The sequence below is a fragment of the Mustela lutreola genome, chromosome 11 (assembly GCF_030435805.1).
Source record: "Mustela lutreola isolate mMusLut2 chromosome 11, mMusLut2.pri, whole genome shotgun sequence".
Lineage (NCBI taxonomy): Eukaryota > Metazoa > Chordata > Mammalia > Carnivora > Mustelidae > Mustela > Mustela lutreola.
The window spans coordinates 60887924-60908653 of record NC_081300.1 but is presented as its reverse complement, the minus strand read 5'-3'; the positions used below and the strand labels follow the sequence as shown (position 1 = coordinate 60908653).

The window sequence follows — 20730 nt, the reverse complement described above, 5'->3', positions numbered from 1 at the left end:
GAGCTTGTTTGGAATAAAGATGAATTTTGTTTTAGCTCTCTAGCCTTTGGCAGTCCTTTCCCCCCACCCCCTCTCTCTTTTTTTTTTTTTTTCCAGCACGAAAAAGAGAAGAGGTCCAGTCAAGTATATAAACATTTCTTTTCTATCACAGTAGTAAACATATGGATCTTACTGCTTCATGAAGTGGTCCGTTGGGAATTGTATGGTTTTTGTGAGCTGTGACTTTGAATCTTGTTTCAGTAGGGACACATTAGTAAAAATTAACTTCTTAAGAAGTTCTTTAGTCTGGTCCTGTTAGGGGAAGAAAAAAGACTGATTCTCAAAAATCTATTAGTGGGGAAGACTGCATTATACAAACAGTCGTGAACATTTCTGGGAACTGGCTTTGAGTATCCCAGACAGCATGACCTGAATTTGAAAAAAAATCAACAGACTGCTAGTCTTGAGCCAAAATCATACAAGTGGGAAAAAAAAGCAAGCAGTTGCTCAGGATTGTGGGTTGACTCTGGGTTTTAAGCCAGAGGTGATGCAGTAAGTAGCATAAGTGAGTATACAGCTGTGTCAGAAACTGGGCCGTACCTTGCAGAGCACAGCTCACAGGTGAGCCGGGTTCTGGCACCACCGCTCAGACCAGGTAGCTCCAGCAGGTCCACACTGGACCTGGTTTAGGCTCACATGGCAGAATCTGGCCCTGCTTTGTAAGGTCAGCATAGTGGATGACCACAGCCTGGCAGTGTGTGTTGGGGCCCGGAGGGTGGGGGTGGGGGTGGGGGTGGTGTCTGGAAATTAGGGGTAAACACACCCACTGGAATCTTAGACCCCATTTAAAGGAAGATGTGGCTTTGAGTTCTCCATGCCCCTGGGCTATGGCAGGAACAGCCACTTTAGCCCATTTCTGTGCTGGTAATGTGTTGTTAGGTGTCCATTTATGGCTTTGTAAGAAGAAACTGAAGATTAGCCTTCTTAATTTGGAATATTTTCAATACCTTTTTTTAATACAGTAAATTTAACCTCCCCACTTTTTTACAGACAATAAGCTATAATTTTAAAAGGAAATGTTTTGAAATTTAGGAATCCCAATGATCATTTTAATTAGTAATAGATTTCTGTCTTCTGATACTGTCAGTGTACTGAGAGCCTATGGATCAGAGTGTATTTGGAATTATGAAAGCTGAATTTTAAGAAAATTAGTCACTGGAAGTATGTAATTTGAAATTTTTTAAAGAATTTCTACACTGTATTTAATCAGTATTATACCTTGTATAACCATTCTGGGACTTAGGAATCTTCATTTCTACTGAAAAAGGGGGAAATTTTATTTTTTATAACATGAATATTAATTCTGAAAACTTGTCCCAAAAGCAAGATACTATAATAATCATCTTTAGCTGTTAACCATGAAAATTATCATGTGGTGGTGGTTGTTTTTTCCCCTAATGTTGCTTGTGTGGCTTCTCTCTCCATAAACATCCTACAATGAAACTGAGAAATTGTTCAGAGATATGTTAGAGAGTTACTGCTTTGGTTTACAAAAATGAAGACTGGAAGGCACTAAAGTGCTTCATGGGGCAAAAGGCAGCTGGCAAAAGCTTAGGAACATTTTCATAATGAGTTAGTCAGAATAAAGCTCATCAGGAAGATCCAGGAAGTGATAGTGAATGCCAGGCAGGCTTTAAGAGTCAGGAAGCATAGAGCTATTTGGTAAACCATTTTAGCACATCAGCTAAGTCCTATAAACAGTTTTAGGATTGGAAATTATTACCATGGGGAAGAGCAGCAGTTAGAAGAACGATTTCAATTAAAAATGTAAAGATTGTTTCTTTAAATTAATTCTTGAGTTGCTCCTCGGAGCCTGTGTAGCACAATCTACAGGATAACTCACATAATGAGAAAAATTAGATCTAAAAATGTTGGGCATTCTTAAAATGGAAACCATTAAAGAATGTAAAATTATACTGGTAGGTTTTTTTTTTTTTAATAGAAAAGAAAAAGGAATACTCCTCATGATATATGAATTAAAATATTGGCATCACGTATGGTGTAGAGGTTGGTGGTTAAGAGCCCAGACTGCAGTTTCAAATTCAGGCTCTTCCATTTCTTAACGTGTCATCTTGGGTAAATTACTTAACCTTTTGCCTCTGTTATCTCGTCTGGAAAAGGAGTTTTATTAGGACCGTTGTAGAGGTTGACTTACTACATAAAAAGCTTAGGACATGCCTGCAAAATAATGTTTTAGAGGTACTATCGTTAATAAATTCCATATTCTCCTGAAGAACTCCCAACTTGTGTGAGTGATTATCAAAAACCAAACAAAAACATCACGGTATTAAACACATTAACACAAAACACATAGTAGTTTTTTTTCATCAAAAAGAAATTAGAACTAACTTTTCCCTTGATTTTCACTTTTTTAGAGTGGTGAAACCAGAACAATATCTCACTTTCATTATACTACCTGGCCAGATTTTGGAGTCCCTGAATCACCAGCTTCATTTCTCAATTTCTTATTTAAAGTGAGAGAGTCTGGTTCCTTGAATCCTGAACACGGGCCTGCAGTGATCCACTGTAGCGCGGGCATTGGGCGGTCAGGCACCTTTTCTCTAGTAGATACCTGTCTTGTTCTGGTAAGTGCTGCTGATGATCTGATTTTAGTCTTGTTTAATTTTTTATTGTTTTCCTTGGCAGAAGTAAGCTCAAATGTCAATATCCCAGAACTGTGATTTTCAAAACTTAAACTTCTGCCTTTTTCAGAAAAACCTAAAAAAATTTCACTTATACCCTTTTAAAAACTGCCTCTTGTTTGTGAGTGGTGGGGCTCTATCCAAGATGATTCTAGAGATCTCCAAGAAGACTTTTATTTCCCCCCTGATAGCTTTATATTACAGAAATAATAGGTCTTTCCCCTTCCTTGTTTTTCAAATACAAATTGACATAAAATATTGAATTCCTTCCAGCTCAAGCAACATGTCTCTTGCCTTGAGTTTCCTTATTTACAAACTAAGGATAATGATAAAATTTTCCTCACGGGTCTGTGGCGAGAATTAAATGATTTAATACATTTGGAACACTTAGGGTCCCTGGTATTTTCTAAGCTTTCAGTAAATGTTGGTATTATTATTCCCCTGAGATTCCAATCTCTGTCCCCCAAGGGCTGTACTCTTTTTCCACCAACCCATTCCCAGCCCAGTCTGGATCCAGGCACATGCCTTTTCTTTTTAGAATATCCATTTTTTCCTTATTTGGGGCATAGGGCATCTCTGGAGCGCAGGAAGGGTTGAATGTTTGTACACGTACTGTATTGCTTCACTACTCTGCCTGTAAGTAATACACACTTCATTCAAAAACTGGATTGTTACAGGATGCCTGGATGGCTTCGTCAGTAGAGCATGCAGCTCTTGATCTAGGAATCATGAGTTGAAGCACCATGTCAGGCACAGAGCACACTTAATTTAAAATTAAAATTTAAAAAGTTTAAAAGAAAACTGGGTTGGGGCACCTGGATGTCTCAGTCAGTCAGGCGTCTGACTTGGTTTCGGCTCAGGTCATGATCTCGTTGGTGCACTCGGTGCAGAGTCTGCTTGAGATTCTCTCTGTCTCCCTCTGCCCCCCCTGCCCCACGCTCACACTCTTGCACTCTCGCACTCTCAGATAAAATAAAATCTTAAACTGATTGTTACATTAAAGTGAACTTTAACACATTTAACAAAATATTCTACTGTCTATACACTTACTGGTGAATGACTATTAAAAACTGGGTTGTGTGTTTGTGCCTATTCCCTGACAGATATAACTCCCACTTTATTCTTTTTCAGCGGGGCCGAGGGTTATGCTGGTTGAAATATGGGATGGATAGTCCGAAGCTGGTGCAGGGACTTAACAGTGTCCTTGTGGACTTAGGCTTTTCCTGTCTTCCTTCTCCACCATCTTTAGAGAGCTGATGGACACAGACATGAAGGCAGAAGGGCACTGGGCAAAAAGAAGATTTACTTCTGTCAAGACCTTTAAAAAACAAACAAAACAAAACACTAATCTCATTGGATTTATCTTTACATTAAGCTGGAACTGTGCCTAAGTTCTTCCTTAGACAAACACTGGCCAGAGTAAATAACATTACTGTGATTGGTTTGGAATCAGTTGTGTATCAATTAAAGGCCTCCATCTACTGCTTGAACAGTTGGGGTGTGGGAAAGGTGGTTGGTTGGGGTAGCTGTTCTGTGCAGAAAGAGTTACAGCTGCAGTGCTACCTTCTTGTTCTTGGGGAGACCCACTGCACACTGCAGAATGCTTAGCAGCTAGCTGTCCTGTATTGCTTCTCTTTCCTGGACTCCTAACAACAAAAGGCTTGAATAATTTTTACCTTTCTTGCAGATGGAAAAAGGAGATGATATTAACATTAAACAACTGTTACTGAATATGAGGAAATATCGAATGGGACTTATTCAGACACCAGATCAACTCAGATTTTCATATATGACTATAATAGAAGGAGGAAAATTTATAAAGGGAGATTCAAATATACAGGTAAACTTTTTTAGGGAAATAAATAATACCTTTGTATTATATATGATGAGCATCAAATAATGGCTGTACTCCACTGAAGTACTTGTTCCTTCCAAAAAGCATATTTCCATTCATGTGGAAAACCCAGCTGGCCATCTTAAAATTGTAAAATTTAAGCTCATGTCCTCCTATATACCTCAGTCTCATGTTAAATCTTTCCTGTTACTCAAAAGCCCTAGTGGGAACAAGATTTTATTAAAGTGGAATTTTCGTATAAGGAAATTAGTTTAAGCATTAAAGTAAACCAGAGAATTTTGGTCATTTTAGCACATTAGAAGCTTGATCTGCAATTACAGAACACTTAGTTTATATAATAGATGCTTAATTTTGTTAACAGTGAGCAGCTTGAATACTTATGACAGACGTAATGAAGTTTCAATAGAAAGTTATGTTTCTCTGCTTGCTGGCTATGCTCTCATGAAAATATTTTTATTCCACATTTGCAAAAACTAGGTTCAAAGACTGGTTATCTGAAATATGTTATGTACTAACATAAAATATAAAATAGAAACAGAAGTAACATTTATTGTCCTATCTGGTCACATAGTATTGGACATAAGTAGACAAAAACTCTTTCTCTTATGAACATATATACTGGCTCTTTAATTTCTGTGAGGCAAGACAAATATTCTGAATAAGGCTTTTTTAAATAACTCAGACCATCCGTGGTAGTGGAATTAAATATAAGTTAAGTGTTGTATAGATTTCAGAGGCATTAAAATATTCTTAAGCAATTTTCTCAGCTAACTTTTGTTCTGATCATTAGTATTATTTTAACTATTCAAGACAAACTATTCTCAGTAAAATTTTGGAGGCTCATAATCTTGCCATTTGCAACAAGATGGATGGAACTAGAGAGTATAATGCTAAGCAAAGTAAGTCAGAGAAAGACAGATACAATATGACTTCATTCGTATGTGGAATTTAAGAAACAAATAAGTAAAGGAGAAAAAAAAATAGAGAGGCAAACCAAGGAACAGGAGTAAATCTTTAATGAAGAGAAACATTGCACCCGTCCATAAAATACTCAACGTGTAGATTAGGCCCACAAAACATGACACCCTTCTTCAGAAGTCAGACTTTGGGAACACTTGGTTTGCTTGGCAGTGAACAGTGAGTCAGAAGTAAAAGATATCTCAGATGTTTAAGATTAGGAAAATGTGTGTGTATGTGTGTCTCTCATTCTCTCTCTCTTTTTTATAATCTCTGTGAACTTTTCTCCAGTTTGGAGTTGATTGGAAAAATGTTAAGTAGTTAAACCAAACTTTTTTCAGGCACTTATAGCTTCCCTAGTTGTTCATTGCTTATTTCCTGGTCATTCTTACAGACTAATTGTGGGGCAAATGTGCTGTCCTTTGGATAGTCTCCCTCCCTCCACTTTAAAACTTTTTCATGTTTCCTTAGTTTCAGAATATATACTCACTTACTTTGAGGATCTTTTTCACTACAGAGGTGAATTTTATGAACATAATTTATTATGGTTATTATTATTATTATAACGGTGTAGTTTGTGGTTTGGGAGAATTTTTTGTTTGTTTGCTTCAGTTTATGTGGTACATTATAGTCATCAGATTCTCCATGTAGCTTCAGCTAGTATTCCGTGCTAACCCAAGGCATTCTCTGCCCCTTCTTCATGTAGGATGTTGGCAACATCTCTGTATTTTTCAGGTACTCAGGATCAGAAAAGCCTATTACCCATTTGAAGGGGTCAGTTTCCACAGAAATGGTCTAAGGGTACCTGCAGTTTATGTGGTGCTATAATTTTTTTTATTATAAGAATAATTAATGAGTAAACGAATATGGATTTGTTTTACCTGGATAATTTTCTCTGCCTGGAACTTTGCTATCCAATACTGAAGCCATTAACCAGACATGCTACTGAGTACTTGAAATTTGGCTAGTCTGATTCGAGATCTGCTTAAAGTATAAAACACATACTGGGGGCACCTGAGTGGCTCAGTGGGTTAAAGTCTCTGCCGTTGGCTGGGGTCATGGTTCCAGGGTCCTGGGATCGAGTCCCGCATCGGGCTCTCTGGCAGGGAGCCTGCTTCCGCCTCTCTCTCTGCCTACCTCTCTGCCTACTTGTGATCTCTGTCTGTCAAATGAATAGATAAAATCTTTAAATTAAAAAAAAAAAAAAATAGGGGCGCCTGGGTGGCTCAGTGGGTTAAGCCACTGCCTTTGGCTCGGGTCATGATCTCAGGGTCCTGGGATCGAGTCCCGCATCGGGCTCTCTGCTCAGCAGGGAGCCTGCTTCCTCCTCTCTCTCTCTCTGCCTGCCTCTCTGCCTACTTGTGATCTCTCTCTGTCAAATAAATAAATAAAAAATCTTTTAAAAAAAAAATATATCAGATTTTGAAGATGAAATACAGGGAGATAAAGTATAAAATATTTCAGTAATTTTTAAAATATTAATTATATATTCAAATGAAAATATTTATATTGAGTTAAATAAAACATATTATTAAAATTCATCTTCTTTTAAACACAACTACTAGACATTTGAAAATTGCATATGCCACTCCCGTTACATTTCACTGGACAATACTGTTCTAGAATCTTAGCTTAAAATAAAAATCTAAGAGAAGTTCAGTTCTCTGAAATCCTAAATCATAAGATCCAAAGTTAATGTCCGTGTCTCAAACTTCATGAATATAACTGACTCATAAAAGTATCTCTTTTGGGGGGTGCCTGGGTGGCTCAGTGGGTTAAAGCCTCTGCCTTCGGCTCAGGTCATGATTCTGGGGACCTGGGATCTAACCCCGCATTGGGCTCTCTGCTCAGCAAGGAGCCTGCTTCCTCCTCTCTGCCTGCCTCTCTGCCTACTTGTGACCTCTGTCTGTCAGATGAAAAAAAAAAAAAAAAGTATCTCTTTTGGCATACAAGGGTAGGATAGCCAATTTATAAAAAGACTCTTCTTTCTTTCCATATGTCTACCTTCTCTTCTTTACCTCTGAATTTTGGGGAAAGAAATATTTGTAAGATGAAAGAAGGAAGCTTCTTTCTGGTGTGAGCACTGTGGCTGGGCTTGTGGGTGCTGATGCTTCCTGAACCTGCGTGTCTTCAGAGAACTGTGTGTTCTGCAGCCCCAGAGCCTTGTTTCTTTGTTTCTGGTACTTTTTCCTAAAGGAGACAACTGTCTTCACCTTCAGTCTTCATTTGGATTTATATTACGTGAGTGGTATTTTCCTTATTGGATACAGTTTTATGTTAATTTTTCCATGACGATTTCTGACCTATGGAGATACAAAGTGATTTAGAACCTGTCGGTACAGGAGTGCTGTTAATATTCACCTCTAAAGCTGTTGTTTCTGAAATCAGTTAGTACACGTATGCATTTATAATCACACAGCATGTATTTATTTTTGGAAATTTCCAATGATCTTGACTTACCTGGATAAATACAGATGACTTCTGGTTGTCTCTGAGACTATATCCTTTACCTCACGTCTTTCTTGGCACAAGGTTGGGCATAAAAAGACATCATAGTTCTTGGTAGTATCACTGATTAGCACATACCCAGTATCCATGATTCCAGAAAACCTCGCAGAGTAACATATCTCAATTGGCAATTCAGAATTGGTGTTTTAAGATCTGCCACTGGTAATTTGATGCTGCTGTTGAAGTACTTACAGTGGGTTTCAAGTTTAATGACATCACTTCCAGTGCTCCTTCGAGGGACTTCCTTCAGTGAGAAGTGTGTGGGGTTGCAGGTGGCGCTTGGGGTGTTGCTCATAGCAGCTCGTGACAGGCCGGAGCATGGTGCAGCGGGAGTGTAGATTTGGGACGATAAGAAACTCTCAGTCCAGATGCCTGTACTCCAGGCCTCAGGAGGACAGCGTGAATGAATTTGCAGCCGAGTGCAGTACTGATTCTTTGGCTTCCCCAGGCAGCAGTGACAAGCCAAGGCAGGCGACTTCAAAGTACTTGCTTGCTTGTGGGTTACAGGGAAGGCAAAGTTGAGTGAGTTTGCTGCCCAGAGACAAGGCAAAATGATGCTACCTTTTGTTTGTTTGTTTAAATTGACTAGCATTAAATATCTCCTTCTCTCCACCCCACCCCCTGTCCCTTTTGTTGAGTCCTTTTCTTGTTGACAGATTCCAGATTTGTTGCAGATTCTGGAAAGTGGTCCAGTTAAGGTTTGAGTTTTGTCATTGTCTTTTGTTTATTGACATTGTTGAGTTTTGTCCAAATATTAAGGTCAGGTTGTTATGACTAGGTCCCCAGGGAAGAATCAAATTAAAAAAAAAAAAAAAAAAAAAAACAGCCTAAATTCTGGAGACAGTTGAGCAATTTTTATTGGGTACTTTCTTAAACTATCTTGTATTGGAAATTGATAAGCTTTTCAGAGATACAAATAACCATGAGGGATTATAGCATTAAAATTTGGGCCCTTCTGTTCATTAGCTGCCTAGCCTGGGCAAGTCACTTCTGTTCTCTCACCCCAGCTCCTCCATAGAAGGGGGGTGATGATAGTAACAGTAGTAGACCCTACCTCCTGAGGTTCTTCTGAGGATTAAAAGCCAGTGCAGCTGCAGCATTAGGTCAGTGTGGCTGTAGTCCGTGCTTGACCAGTTGCCCCACGTGCATCCAGTATTCAAAATGCTGTCTGGACTGAGTAACAGAAATGGTAAACGGCAAGAAAGAAAACTGACATAGTCCTCTAAAGTGAAAGCCTCTTACTCTTAGGTTCCGTTATAGCACTTTCTCAAGTATTGGCAAGACACTCTTTCTGGGTATGGTTTGCGGCCTCTTAGGTCCTTGCTCAGGAGTGGTGGGTTCCATCCCAGTGATTCTTAAAATCAGTTCGGAGACGTCTTTCCTTGAGGTCCACTTCCTTTCTGGCCTCAGCTCTCAGAGTCAGGCTCTACATATTCTTCATCTTCTAGTCACATTGACCAAACTTTCCTACTCACTGCCCTCCAGATGTAGCAAATTACAGAATTTTGCATTCTTGAAATTTTTGTCAATCAACTACTATAAAAAAGATACATTAAGTATGCATCTTAATTAAATAGCTACATATGGGGAAGGTGGAGTGTGGTAAAAATGCCTTTTTCTTTAATTCCTCTATTGTAGGAAGATGAAATAAGGAGAAACTAATTTATCAGTGTACCCATGAGTTTTCCAAAGATTTTTTTTTAATGATCTCCGTACACAAGCGTTGTTTTTAACAATGCCATTTTGTACCAGAGCAGCTCCAGGGAAAGAGTGTTCCATTAAGTTCCAGACAAGTGTGAGTTGCATTGTTACATCTGTGTTCAAAATCCTTAAAGTCCTCAGGCAAGAAGTTGTAGAGTCTTATTTATTAGGTTCCAGGCTCCTTGCTTCTGTGGTAAGATCTTCAAAGAGAGATCACCCCTGTCCCCAAGAGGTCATTTTGACCTGTGTCAGAGTCCTAGATAATCAAAACTGTTGGCTCTTACTGCCACCACTCCTACTCTTGTCCCTGGCTTGGAGATGCATGGTTGTGTTTGCAGCCCTTGAAGGACTTGAGGAGCTAGAGGTCCCTCGTGCCGAAGGTGTACTTGCCTTCTCACTCCCTGGCTAGCACTTTGTGACTGCCTTCAGCTTTCAGGGGCCCAGATATACTTTGCACCTCTTCCTCTCTCCCTAGGGATGGTGCAGTGAGGGCAAAAGAATCTGACATTTGCCAGACATGTTGCTAGATACGTTATATCATTAGTCACAATAAGCTGTCAAAGTAGGTGATGACAGCCTGTTTCATAGAAGAAGGAAATGGAATTTCTCTTGATCTTGTATGGAATTTCTCTTGATCTTGTTCTAAATCCTGCCTCCTCAAGTCTAGGCATGCTCTCATAGTTTTGTCTAACCTGATGGTGGACTGACTTACCTGGAGCTACTAGCATAGCTGGAAGAAAACAAATTAAGGTCCTCTGGTGTCAGAGAACTGCCTGGAGATCTCACTGTTGTTCCTCTGTTAGACCAGATGGGCAAGGAACAAGGAGATGCTAAATCACATTCAAGTGCGTCTTAGTCACTGTTTCCAGTGTTAACATACCTGTGGGTTACGAGTCCGGCAGAATCTGGCTCTGGCTAAAATCTCACTAACTATGACTAATATTTTTGTGAGGTCCTACTATAGTTTGTCTCAATAGGTTAAAGTCTGCTTTAATTTCATTAAGATTATTATATTCAACTGCCTAGTGTTATACATAAATATTAAATGCTTTATTATTTTTACATTTCAAATTTAAAATAGGCACATCTAGAAGAGCTTTTGGTAAGATACCTTTTTCATTCTTCTGTTAGCATCACAGGGTTCTCTTAAAGTTGAATATATAATTTCAATTTGTATATCCTTTTTATTTAAAGAAAAGTAAACTTTTAGTGTTTCCATTTGTTTTTCACTTCTTTTCCCTACCTAGAAACGGTGGAAAGAACTTTCTAAGGAAGACTTATGTCCTGCTTTTGATCATTCACCAACCAAAATAATGACTGAAAAATACAATGGTAATAGGATAGTCCTAGAAGAAGAAAAACTGACAGGTGACAGATACACAGGACTATCCTCTAAAATGCAGGATACTGCGGAGGAGAACAGTGAGAGGTAAGCTTATGGCAATAACATGCTTGAAAAGATGATACTGTCTTATTTTATTAAGTTCAGTGGATATGAACCAATATAGGCCCTTTGTTTATTGAATTAATGTAGCTGTTCATTTATTTATTACCTAAGGATATTTAAGTAGTATACAATGACATCATTGATCTCAAAGAGCTTTCAACCATATTAAGAAGCCAGTGCTTATAGGCAGAAACCAGTTGGAAAATAGTTTAACTCAATACTAATTTGAGTGCTCAAGTTAACATAATTAGATGCTAAAATATATAGTATGAAACAGAAAATAAGTGGTATGAATACCTGCCATTTATACAAGTATTAGTGTTCATGCTGTAGTTGCCGTGTAATGGGTAATGGGCCTTTAATGAAATTATCAAATATCTAAATGAGTGTTTAAACTTCATTACATTATTGGGAGGGGAGAAGTCTTTTTCAAAAAAAAATTGCCTTTTTATATTTTTTGAGTTTTGAATCCATATAAACGTGTAAACATTTTAAGTTTTTAAATTGAAACCTTTAGGGGCACCTGGGTGGCTCAATGGGTTAAAGCCTCTGCCTTCGGCTCAGGTCATGATCCTGGGATCCTGGGATCTTGGGATCGAGCCCTGCGTCGGGCTCTCTGCTCCCCGGGGAGCCTGCTTCCACCTCTCTCTCTCTGTGTCTGCCTCTCTGCCTACTTGGGATCTCTGCCTGTCAAATAAATAAATAAAACCTTTAAAAAAATAAAAATAAAATAAATCGAAACCTTTACATTTCTAAGGCTCTGGTTATCTCCCACCCGGCAGGAAGCTGGTATCCTGAGGTGTGAGTGAATGCGATGTTCACGGCCCCTCTTGATACTTTCTTGATATTTTTTCTCTGTCAAAAATGCTTTTTATTTAAGTGGTACATTTTGTGTGTTTTAGTTCTGTTGGTTACACTGGGATATTGGGGCACCGTGAGAATCATTGAGGTCTCCTCTATATTATAGTAGCTTCACTTCTATGTTTCCTCAATATAAAAATTGCCTTGAGAGGAGTCAAGATGGCGGAGAAGTAGCAGGCTGAGACTACTTCAGCTAGCCGGAGATCAGCTAGATAGCTTATCTAAAGATTGCAAACACCTGAAAATCCATCGGCAGATCAAAGAGAAGAAGCACAGCAATTCTGGAAACAGAAAAACAACCACTTTCTGAAAGGTAGGACCGGCGGAGAAGTGAATACAAAGCGACAGGAAGATAGACCCCGGGGGGAGGGGCCGGCTCCCGGCAAGCGGCGGAGCAAACGCGCACAAAATCAGGACTTTTAAAAGTCTGTTCCGCTGAGGGACATCGCTCCAGAGGCTACCCGGGGCAAAGCCCACATGGGGTCAGCGTGGCCTCAGGTCCCGCAGGGTCACAGAAGGATCGGGGGTGTCTGAGTGTCGCAGAGCTTGCGGGTATTGGAACGGGAAAGCCGGCTACAGAGACAGAGCCAACAGTAAGCTCGCAGCTCGGGGTGACCTTGAACCGGTCGCAGGCTCGGTGAGCTCGGAGCGCGGCCGGAGGTCAGGCAGGCGGGAGTAACTGGGCGCAGTTCCCTGAGCACGCACTGAGGAGTGCGGCCCTGGGCTCTCGGCTCCTCCGGGCCAGAGACCAGGAGGCCGCCATTTGTATTCCCGTCCTCCGGAACTCTACGGAAAGCGCTCAGGGAACAAAAGCTCCTGAAAGCAAACCCAAGAGGATTACTCACCCCGGCCCCCAGGTAAGGGTGGTGTAATTCCGCCTGGGGCAAAGACACTTGAGAATCACTACAACAGGCCCCTCCCCCAGAAGATCAACAAGAAATCCAGCCGAGACCAAGTTCACCTACCAAAGAGTGCGGTTTCAATACCAAGGAGAGCAGCAGAATTCTAGAGGAGGAGAAAGCAAAGCACGGAACTCATGGCTTTTTCCTTGTGATTTTTTTTAGTCTTGCAGTTAATTTAATTTTTTTTCTTTTTCATTTTTTGTTTTTTTTTCTCGCCTTCGGGTAAAATTTTTTTTTTAACTGTTACCTTTTTCTTTTTTAACGATTTTTTACTAGTTTATCTAATACATATATTTTTTCTTTTTTATATTTTTCTTAGGTGTTTTCTTTTTTTTAAATTCTTTTCTTTTTTTTTTTCTTTTTTCTTTTTTTTTTTCTTTCTTCCTTTTTGAACCTCTTTTTATCCCCTTTCTCCCCCCTCACGATTTTGGATCTCTTGTAATTTGGTTAAAGCATATTTTCCTGAGGTTGTTGCCACCCTTTTAGTATTTTACTTGCCCCTTCATATACTCTTATCTGGACAAAATGACAAGACGGAAAAATTCAACACAAAAAAAAGAACAAGAGGCAGTACCGAAGGCTAGGGACCTAATCAATACAGACATCGGTAATATGTCAGATCTAGAGTTCAGAATGACAATTCTCAATGTTCTAACCGGGCTCGAAAAAGGCATGGAAGATATTAGAGAAACCCTCTCGAGAGATATAAAAGCCCTTTCTGGAGAAATAAAAGAAATAAAATCTAACCAAGTTGAAATCAAAAAAGCTATTAATGAGGTGCAATCAAAAATGGAGGCTCTCACTGCTAGGATAAATGAGGCAGAAGAAAGAATTAGTGATATAGAAGACCAAATGACAGAGAATAAAGAAGCTGAGCAAAAGAGGGACAAACAGCTACTGGACCACGAGGGGAGAATTCGAGAGATAAGTGACACCATAAGACGAAACAACATTAGAATAATTGGGATTCCAGAAGAAGAAGAAAGAGAGAAGGGAGCAGAAGGTATACTAGAGAGAATTATTGGGGAGAATTTCCCCAATATGGCAAAGGGAACGAGCATCAAAATTCAGGAGGTTCAGAGAACGCCCCTCAAAATCAATAAGAATAGGCCCACACCCCGTCACCTAATAGTAAAATTTACAAGTCTCAGTGACAAAGAGAAAATCCTGAAAGCAGCCCAGGAAAAGAAGTCTGTAACATACAATGGTAAAAATATTAGATTGGCAACTGACTTGTCCACAGAGACCTGGCAGGCCAGAAAGAGCTGGCATGATATTTTCAGAGCACTAAATGAGAAAAACATGCAGCCCAGAATACTATATCCAGCTAGGCTATCATTGAAAATAGAAGGAGAGATTAAAAGCTTCCAGGACAAACAACAACTGAAAGAATTTGCAAACACCAAACCAGCTCTACAGGAAATCTTGAAAGGGGTCCTCTAAGCAAAGAGAGAGCCTACAAGTGGTAGATCAGAAAGGAACAGAGACCATATACAGTAACAGTCACCTTACAGGCAATACAATGGCACTAAATTCATATCTCTCAATAGTTACCCTGAATGTTAATGGGCTAAATGCCCCTGTCAAAAGACACAGGGTATCAGAATGGATAAAAAAACAAAACCCATCTATATGTTGCCTCCAAGAAACTCATTTTAAGCCCGAAGACACCTCCAGATTTAAAGTGAGGGGGTGGAAAAGAATTTACCATGCTAATGGACATCAGAAGAAAGCAGGAGTGGCAATCCTTATATCAGATAAATTAGATTTTAAGCCAAAGACTATAATAAGAGATGAGGAAGGACGCTATATCATACTCAAAGGGTGTGTCCAACAAGAAGATTTAACAATTTTAAATATCTATGCCCCCAACGTGGGAGCAGCCAACTATATAAACCAATTAATAACAAAATCAAAGAAACACATCAACAATAATACAATAATAGTAGGGGACTTTAACACTCCCCTCACTGAAATGGACAGATCATCCAAGCAAAAGATCAGCAAGGAAATAAAGGCCTTAAACGACACACTGGACCAGATGGACATCACAGATATATTCAGAACATTTCATCCCAAAGCAACAGAATACACATTCTTCTCTAGTGCACATGGAACATTTTCCAGAATAGATCACATCCTCGGTCCTAAATCAGGACTCAACCGGTATCAAAAGATTGGGATCATTCCCTGCATATTTTCAGACCACAATGCTCTAAAGCTAGAACTCAAGCACAAAAGGAAGTTTGAAAAGAACCAAAATACATGGAGACTAAACAGCATCCTTCTAAAGAATGAATGGGTCAACCGGGAAATTAAAGAAGAATTGAAAAAAATCATGGAAACAAATGATAATGAAAATACAACAGTTCAAAATCTGTGGGACACAACAAAGGCAGTCCTGAGAGGAAAATATATAGCGGTACAAGCCTTTCTCAAGAAACAAGAAAGGTCTCAGGTACACAATCTAACCCTACAACTAAAGGAGCTGGAGAAAAAACAAGAAAGAAACCCTAAGCCCAGCAGGAGAAGAGAAATCATAAAGATCAGAGCAGAAATCAATGAAATAGAAACCAAAAAAACAATAGAACAAATCAACAAAAGTAAGAGCTGGTTCTTTGCAAGAATTAATAAAATTGATAAACCCCTGGCCCGACTTATCAAAAAGAAAAGAGAAAGGACCCAAATAAATAAAATCATGAATGAAAGAGGAGAGATCACAACTAACACCAAAGAAATACAAACTATTATAAGAACATACTATGAGCAACTCTACAGCAATAAATTTGACAATCTGGAAGAAATGGATGCATTCCTAGAAACATATAAACTACCACAACTGAACCAGGAAGAAATAGAAAGCCTGAACAGACCCATAACCAGTAAGGAGATTGAAACAGTCATTAAAAATCTCCAAACAAACAAAAGCCCAGGGCCAGACAGCTTCCCGGCGGAATTCTACCAAACATTTAAAGAAGAACTAATTCCTATTCTCCTAAAACTGTTCCAAAAAATAGAAATGGAAGGAAAACTTCCAAACTCATTTTATGAGGCCAGCATCACCTTGATCCCAAAACCAGACAAGGATCCCACCAAAAAAGAGAGCTATAGACCAATATCCTTGATGAACACAGATGCGAAAATACTCAACAAAATACTAGCCAATAGGATTCAACAGTACATTAAAAAGATTATTCACCACGACCAAGTAGGATTTATTCCAGGGCTGCAAGGTTGGTTCAACATCCGCAAATCAGTCAATGTGATACAACACATCAATAAAAGAAAGAACAAGAACCATATGATACTCTCAATAGATGCTGAAAAAGCATTTGACAAAGTACAGCATCCCTTCCTGATCAAAACTCTTCAAAGTGTAGGGATAGAGGACACATACCTCAATATCATCAAAGCCATCTGTGAAAAACCCACCGCAAATATCATTCTCAATGGAGAAAAACTGAAAGCTTTTCCACTAAGGTCAGGAACACGGCAGGGATGTCCATTATCACCACTGCTATTCAACATAGTACTAGAGGTCCTAGCTTCAGCAATCAGACAACAAAAGGAAATTAAAGGCATCCAAATCGGCAAAGAAGAAGTCAAATTATCACTCTTCGCAGATGATATGATACTATATGTGGAAAACCCAAAAGACTCCACTCCAAAACTGCTAGAACTTATACAGGAATTCAGTAAAATGTCAGGATATAAAATCAATGCACAGAAATCAGTTGCATTTCTCTACACCAACAGCAAGACAGAAGAAAGGGAAATTAAGGAGTCAATCCCATTTACAATTGCACCCAAAACCATAAGATACCTAGGAATAAACCTAACCAAAGAGACACAGAATCTATACTCAGAAAACTATAAAGTACTCATGAAAGAAATTGAGGAAGACACAAAGAAATGGAAAAATGTTCCATGCTCCTGGATTGGAAGAATAAATATTGTGAAAATGTCTATGCTACCTAAAGCAATCTACACATTTAATGCAATTCCTATCAAAGTACCATCCATCTTTTTCAAAGAAATGGAACAAATAATTCTAAAATTTATATGGAACCAGAAAAGACCTTGAATAGCCAAAGGGATATTGAAAAAGAAAGCCAACGTTGGTGGCATCGCAATTCCGGACTTCAAGCTCTATTACAAAGCTGTCATCATCAAGACAGCATGGTACTGGCACAAAAACAGACCCATAGATCAATGGAACAGAATAGAGAGCCCAGAAATAGACCCTCAACTCTATGGTCAACTAATCTTCGACAAAGCAGGAAAGAATGTCCAATGGAAAAAAGACAGCCTCTTCAATAAGTGGTGCTGGGAAAATTGGACAGCCACATGCAGAAAAATGAAATTGGACCATTTCCTTACACCACACACGAAAATAGACTCAAAATGGATGAAGGACCTCAATGTGCAAAAGGAATCCATCAAAATCCTTGAGGAGAACACAGGCAGCAACCTCTTCGACCTCAGCCGCAGCAACATCTTCCTAGGAACAACGCCAAAGGCAAGGGAAGTAAGGGCAAAAATGAACTATTGGGATTTCATCAAGATCAAAAGCTTTTGCACAGCAAAGGAAACAGTTAACAAAATCAAAAGACAACTGACAGAATGGGAGAAGATATTTGCAAACAACATATCAGATAAAGGACTAGTGTCCAGAATCTATAAAGAACTTATCAAACTCAACACCCAAAGAACAAATAATCCAATCAAGAAATGGGCAGAGGACATGAACAGACATTTCTGCAAAGAAGACATCCAGATGGCCAACAGACACATGAAAAAGTGCTCCATATCACTTGGCATCAGGGAAATACAAATCAAAACCACCATGAGATATCACCTCACACCAGTCAGAATGGCTAAAATCAACAAGTCAGGAAATGACAGATGCTGGTGAGGATGCGGAGAAAGGGGAACCCTCCTACACTGTTGGTGGGAATGCAAGCTGGTGCAACCTCTCTGGAAAACAGCATGGAGGTTCCTCAAAATGTTGAAAATAGAACTGCCCTATGACCCAGCAATTGCACTATTGGGTATTTACCCTAAAGATACAAACGTAGTGATCCAAAGGGGCACGTGTACTCGAATGTTTATAGCAGCAATGTCCACAATAGCCAAACTATGGAAAGAACCTAGATGTCCATCAACAGATGAATGGATCAAGAAGATGTGGTATATATACATAATGGAATACTATGCAGCCATCAAAAGAAATGAAATCTTGCCGTTTGCGACAACATGGATGGAACTAGAGCGTATCATGCTTAGCGAAATAAGTCAAGCGGAGAAAGACAACTATCATATGATCTCCCTGATATGAGGAAGTGGTGATGCAACATGGGGGCTTAAGTGGGTACGAGAAGAATAAATGAAAGAAGATGGGATTGGGAGGGAGACAAACCATAAGTGACTCTTAATCTCACAAAACAAACTGAGGGTTGCCGGGGGGAGGGGGTTTGGGAGAAGGGGGTGGGATTATGGACATTGGGGAGGGTATGTGCTTTGGTGAGTGCTGTGAAGTGTGTAAACCTGGTGATTCACAGACCTGTACCCCTGGGGATAAAAATATATGTTTATAAAAAATAAAAAATTATTAAAAAAAAAATTGCCTCGGTGGCTCAGTCCATTAGGCTGAGAACATGATGGACACCCCTGCATCACGCTCCCTCTGCCTGCTGCTCCCCCTGCTTGTGTGCTCTTCCCCCACCCTCTCTCTCACTTTCTCTCTCTGACAAATAAATAAATAAAATCTTTTTTAAAAAATTACTTGAAATCTTATGAAAGGTAACATTACAATAAATACATAGTGTATATGTTATTCTGTATTACACTGAAGAGTTTATTATGACTTAGCAGTGTTACTCCTTATTTATGGCTCTAGTGGTTTTAGACTACAAGTTAAACCATTAACTGCTTATTCCTTCTTTCACCTTAAGTATAATGCTTTGAAATCAAGAAATCATGTTTTAAATTACCATATCTTTTTCAGCAATAAGATTCTCAGGTGCCTAATGTTGTTGTTGTTTTGTTTTGGTAATGGGCAGAATTAAATGGAAAGTAGGCTTGATGATTGAATTGGTGTTCTTAGTATTTCAGAGGTTTTGAGTTTTAATCTTTAAGGACACAGATGCAACAAGGTAAACCACGGATTGTCCAATTTCACAGTTTTGAGGAGATCAAGAAAACCACTCAGGTGTTAAATAGTGATTGCAGAGGGGTATCCTGAGGGTGAGAAGGTGGTATGTGTGTGTATTGTTTGCTGTCTGCCCCCAGGAGAGAAGAGACTGATCATGCTTGAAAGCAGAAACAGTCCCTGTAGGAAACTAGGGATTGTAAGCAGAGAGAACTAATTGAGGGAGTAGGTCGTAGAAAGAGCATAAAGATTGCTGTGAAATACTGTATTGTTCAGTCCTAATAAATTTTAATACTGATGTATAGCTTTGCATTAGGGAAGCTAATAAATTGAAATCTTACTGAAAGAATTTCAGTTTCAAGGGAGTAGGACACAATATTTTATTTTCTTTCATTATTAAATATCCTTCAAGTCAGTTTTTTCATATTGAAGGTCACATTCCCATGGTCACAAAATCAGTTTAGTGAGTTACGAAAAAAGCATTTTTAAAATAACAGAATACACTAAAATAGAAATTAGCATTTAAATTAGAGAATAAAACAGATCAAAGTATCACCAATAGTAACTATTTTAATGTTTTATATATGTAGACATAATATGTGAATTCTACGTATTGACATATATATTGTGTATATGTATAAATGTGTCTGTGTGTGCGGTTACTTTGTTGTGATGGTAAGATATTTCTAGCTGTTAAGGTTTACCATCAAAGTTTAAAAGCCAGTGTTCTCAATTACAGTGCAATCCATAAACCCAGATCACTGAGTGGAGAACAGTTTGGATAAATGAGAACTCAGGTTATTTGGATCCTTCTGTGTGCTTGCAGAGTGTGAAGCATGTCTGTTGAAACATGGGTCAGCCTCAGCCTGCTGTGAGGAATTCCACGTGGTCTTCCATAGGCAGGAGTCCCCAGAAGCCCTCCCCTGCCAATTTGTGGGTTTAGAATTCTATGACTGTAGGAAAACCTGGGCAGGTTATTACATAGAGGTAATTTCCTTGGACCCAACTAGCTAAATAACGATTTTATTGTATCACAAATTGAGACCAGTTTTTACTTCTTTGGAATTGCTTTCTTAAACTGAGTGATGGCATCTTTTGGTACTTGTTTTCTTTCCATCCGAAAACCTATGTACAGTCCAGTTTTGGAAAGCAGGAGCCTCTATTCCATTAATGATTTCAAATGGGAAAAACTGTGTTCTCAGTCCAAACAAAACCATAACCCATTTCTCTAAATATAAAAATCCTCAAAAAATCAACTGCTGTATAACATGTAAAGCACTAATTATGTAAAATCATATAACACTCAGTGAACTCACTGGGTTTACATGGTAAAATATCAACACGGAATAAAAATTGTAATTATCTTCTATATTGCAATGAAAATTTTAAATGAAATAATCTGTTAAAGATTCCATGTAAATTGGAACATGGTGGTTTGGTGGCCTCAGGCTCCTGACAGAAAGAAGCACATATAAGGAAATACAAGCAAATCCCCTTGGATGGGAGCTCTGTATTCTTTTACATATTTTATATACGCTTTGCCTGCACTTGAATACAGTTTAAATTTTTTTCACTGATGGGTACACATGTATTTGCTAGTAGTGAATTTTAATTTCAAAGAGTGAATTCTGAGTAATAATTTTTTAGCAAATATTCAAGAGAGTTCA

General features: G+C 38.9%; 1 protein-coding gene across 5 annotated transcripts in view; it reads left to right on the top strand.

Annotated features, from left to right (window-relative positions):
- PTPN2 (protein tyrosine phosphatase non-receptor type 2) overlaps positions 1-20730 on the top strand; it is an 86215-nt gene that overhangs the window by 55719 nt on the left and 9766 nt on the right. For 4 of the 5 annotated variants that reach the window (XM_059138759.1, XM_059138760.1, XM_059138758.1 and 1 more), the window contains 3 exons: positions 2415-2624; positions 4369-4521; positions 10950-11131. In XM_059138759.1, coding sequence (XP_058994742.1) covers positions 2415-2624; positions 4369-4521; positions 10950-11131 — 545 coding nt within the window. The remainder of the gene's footprint in view (positions 1-2414; positions 2625-4368; positions 4522-10949; positions 11132-20730) is intronic. The other variant, XM_059138761.1, reaches the window with a different exon arrangement.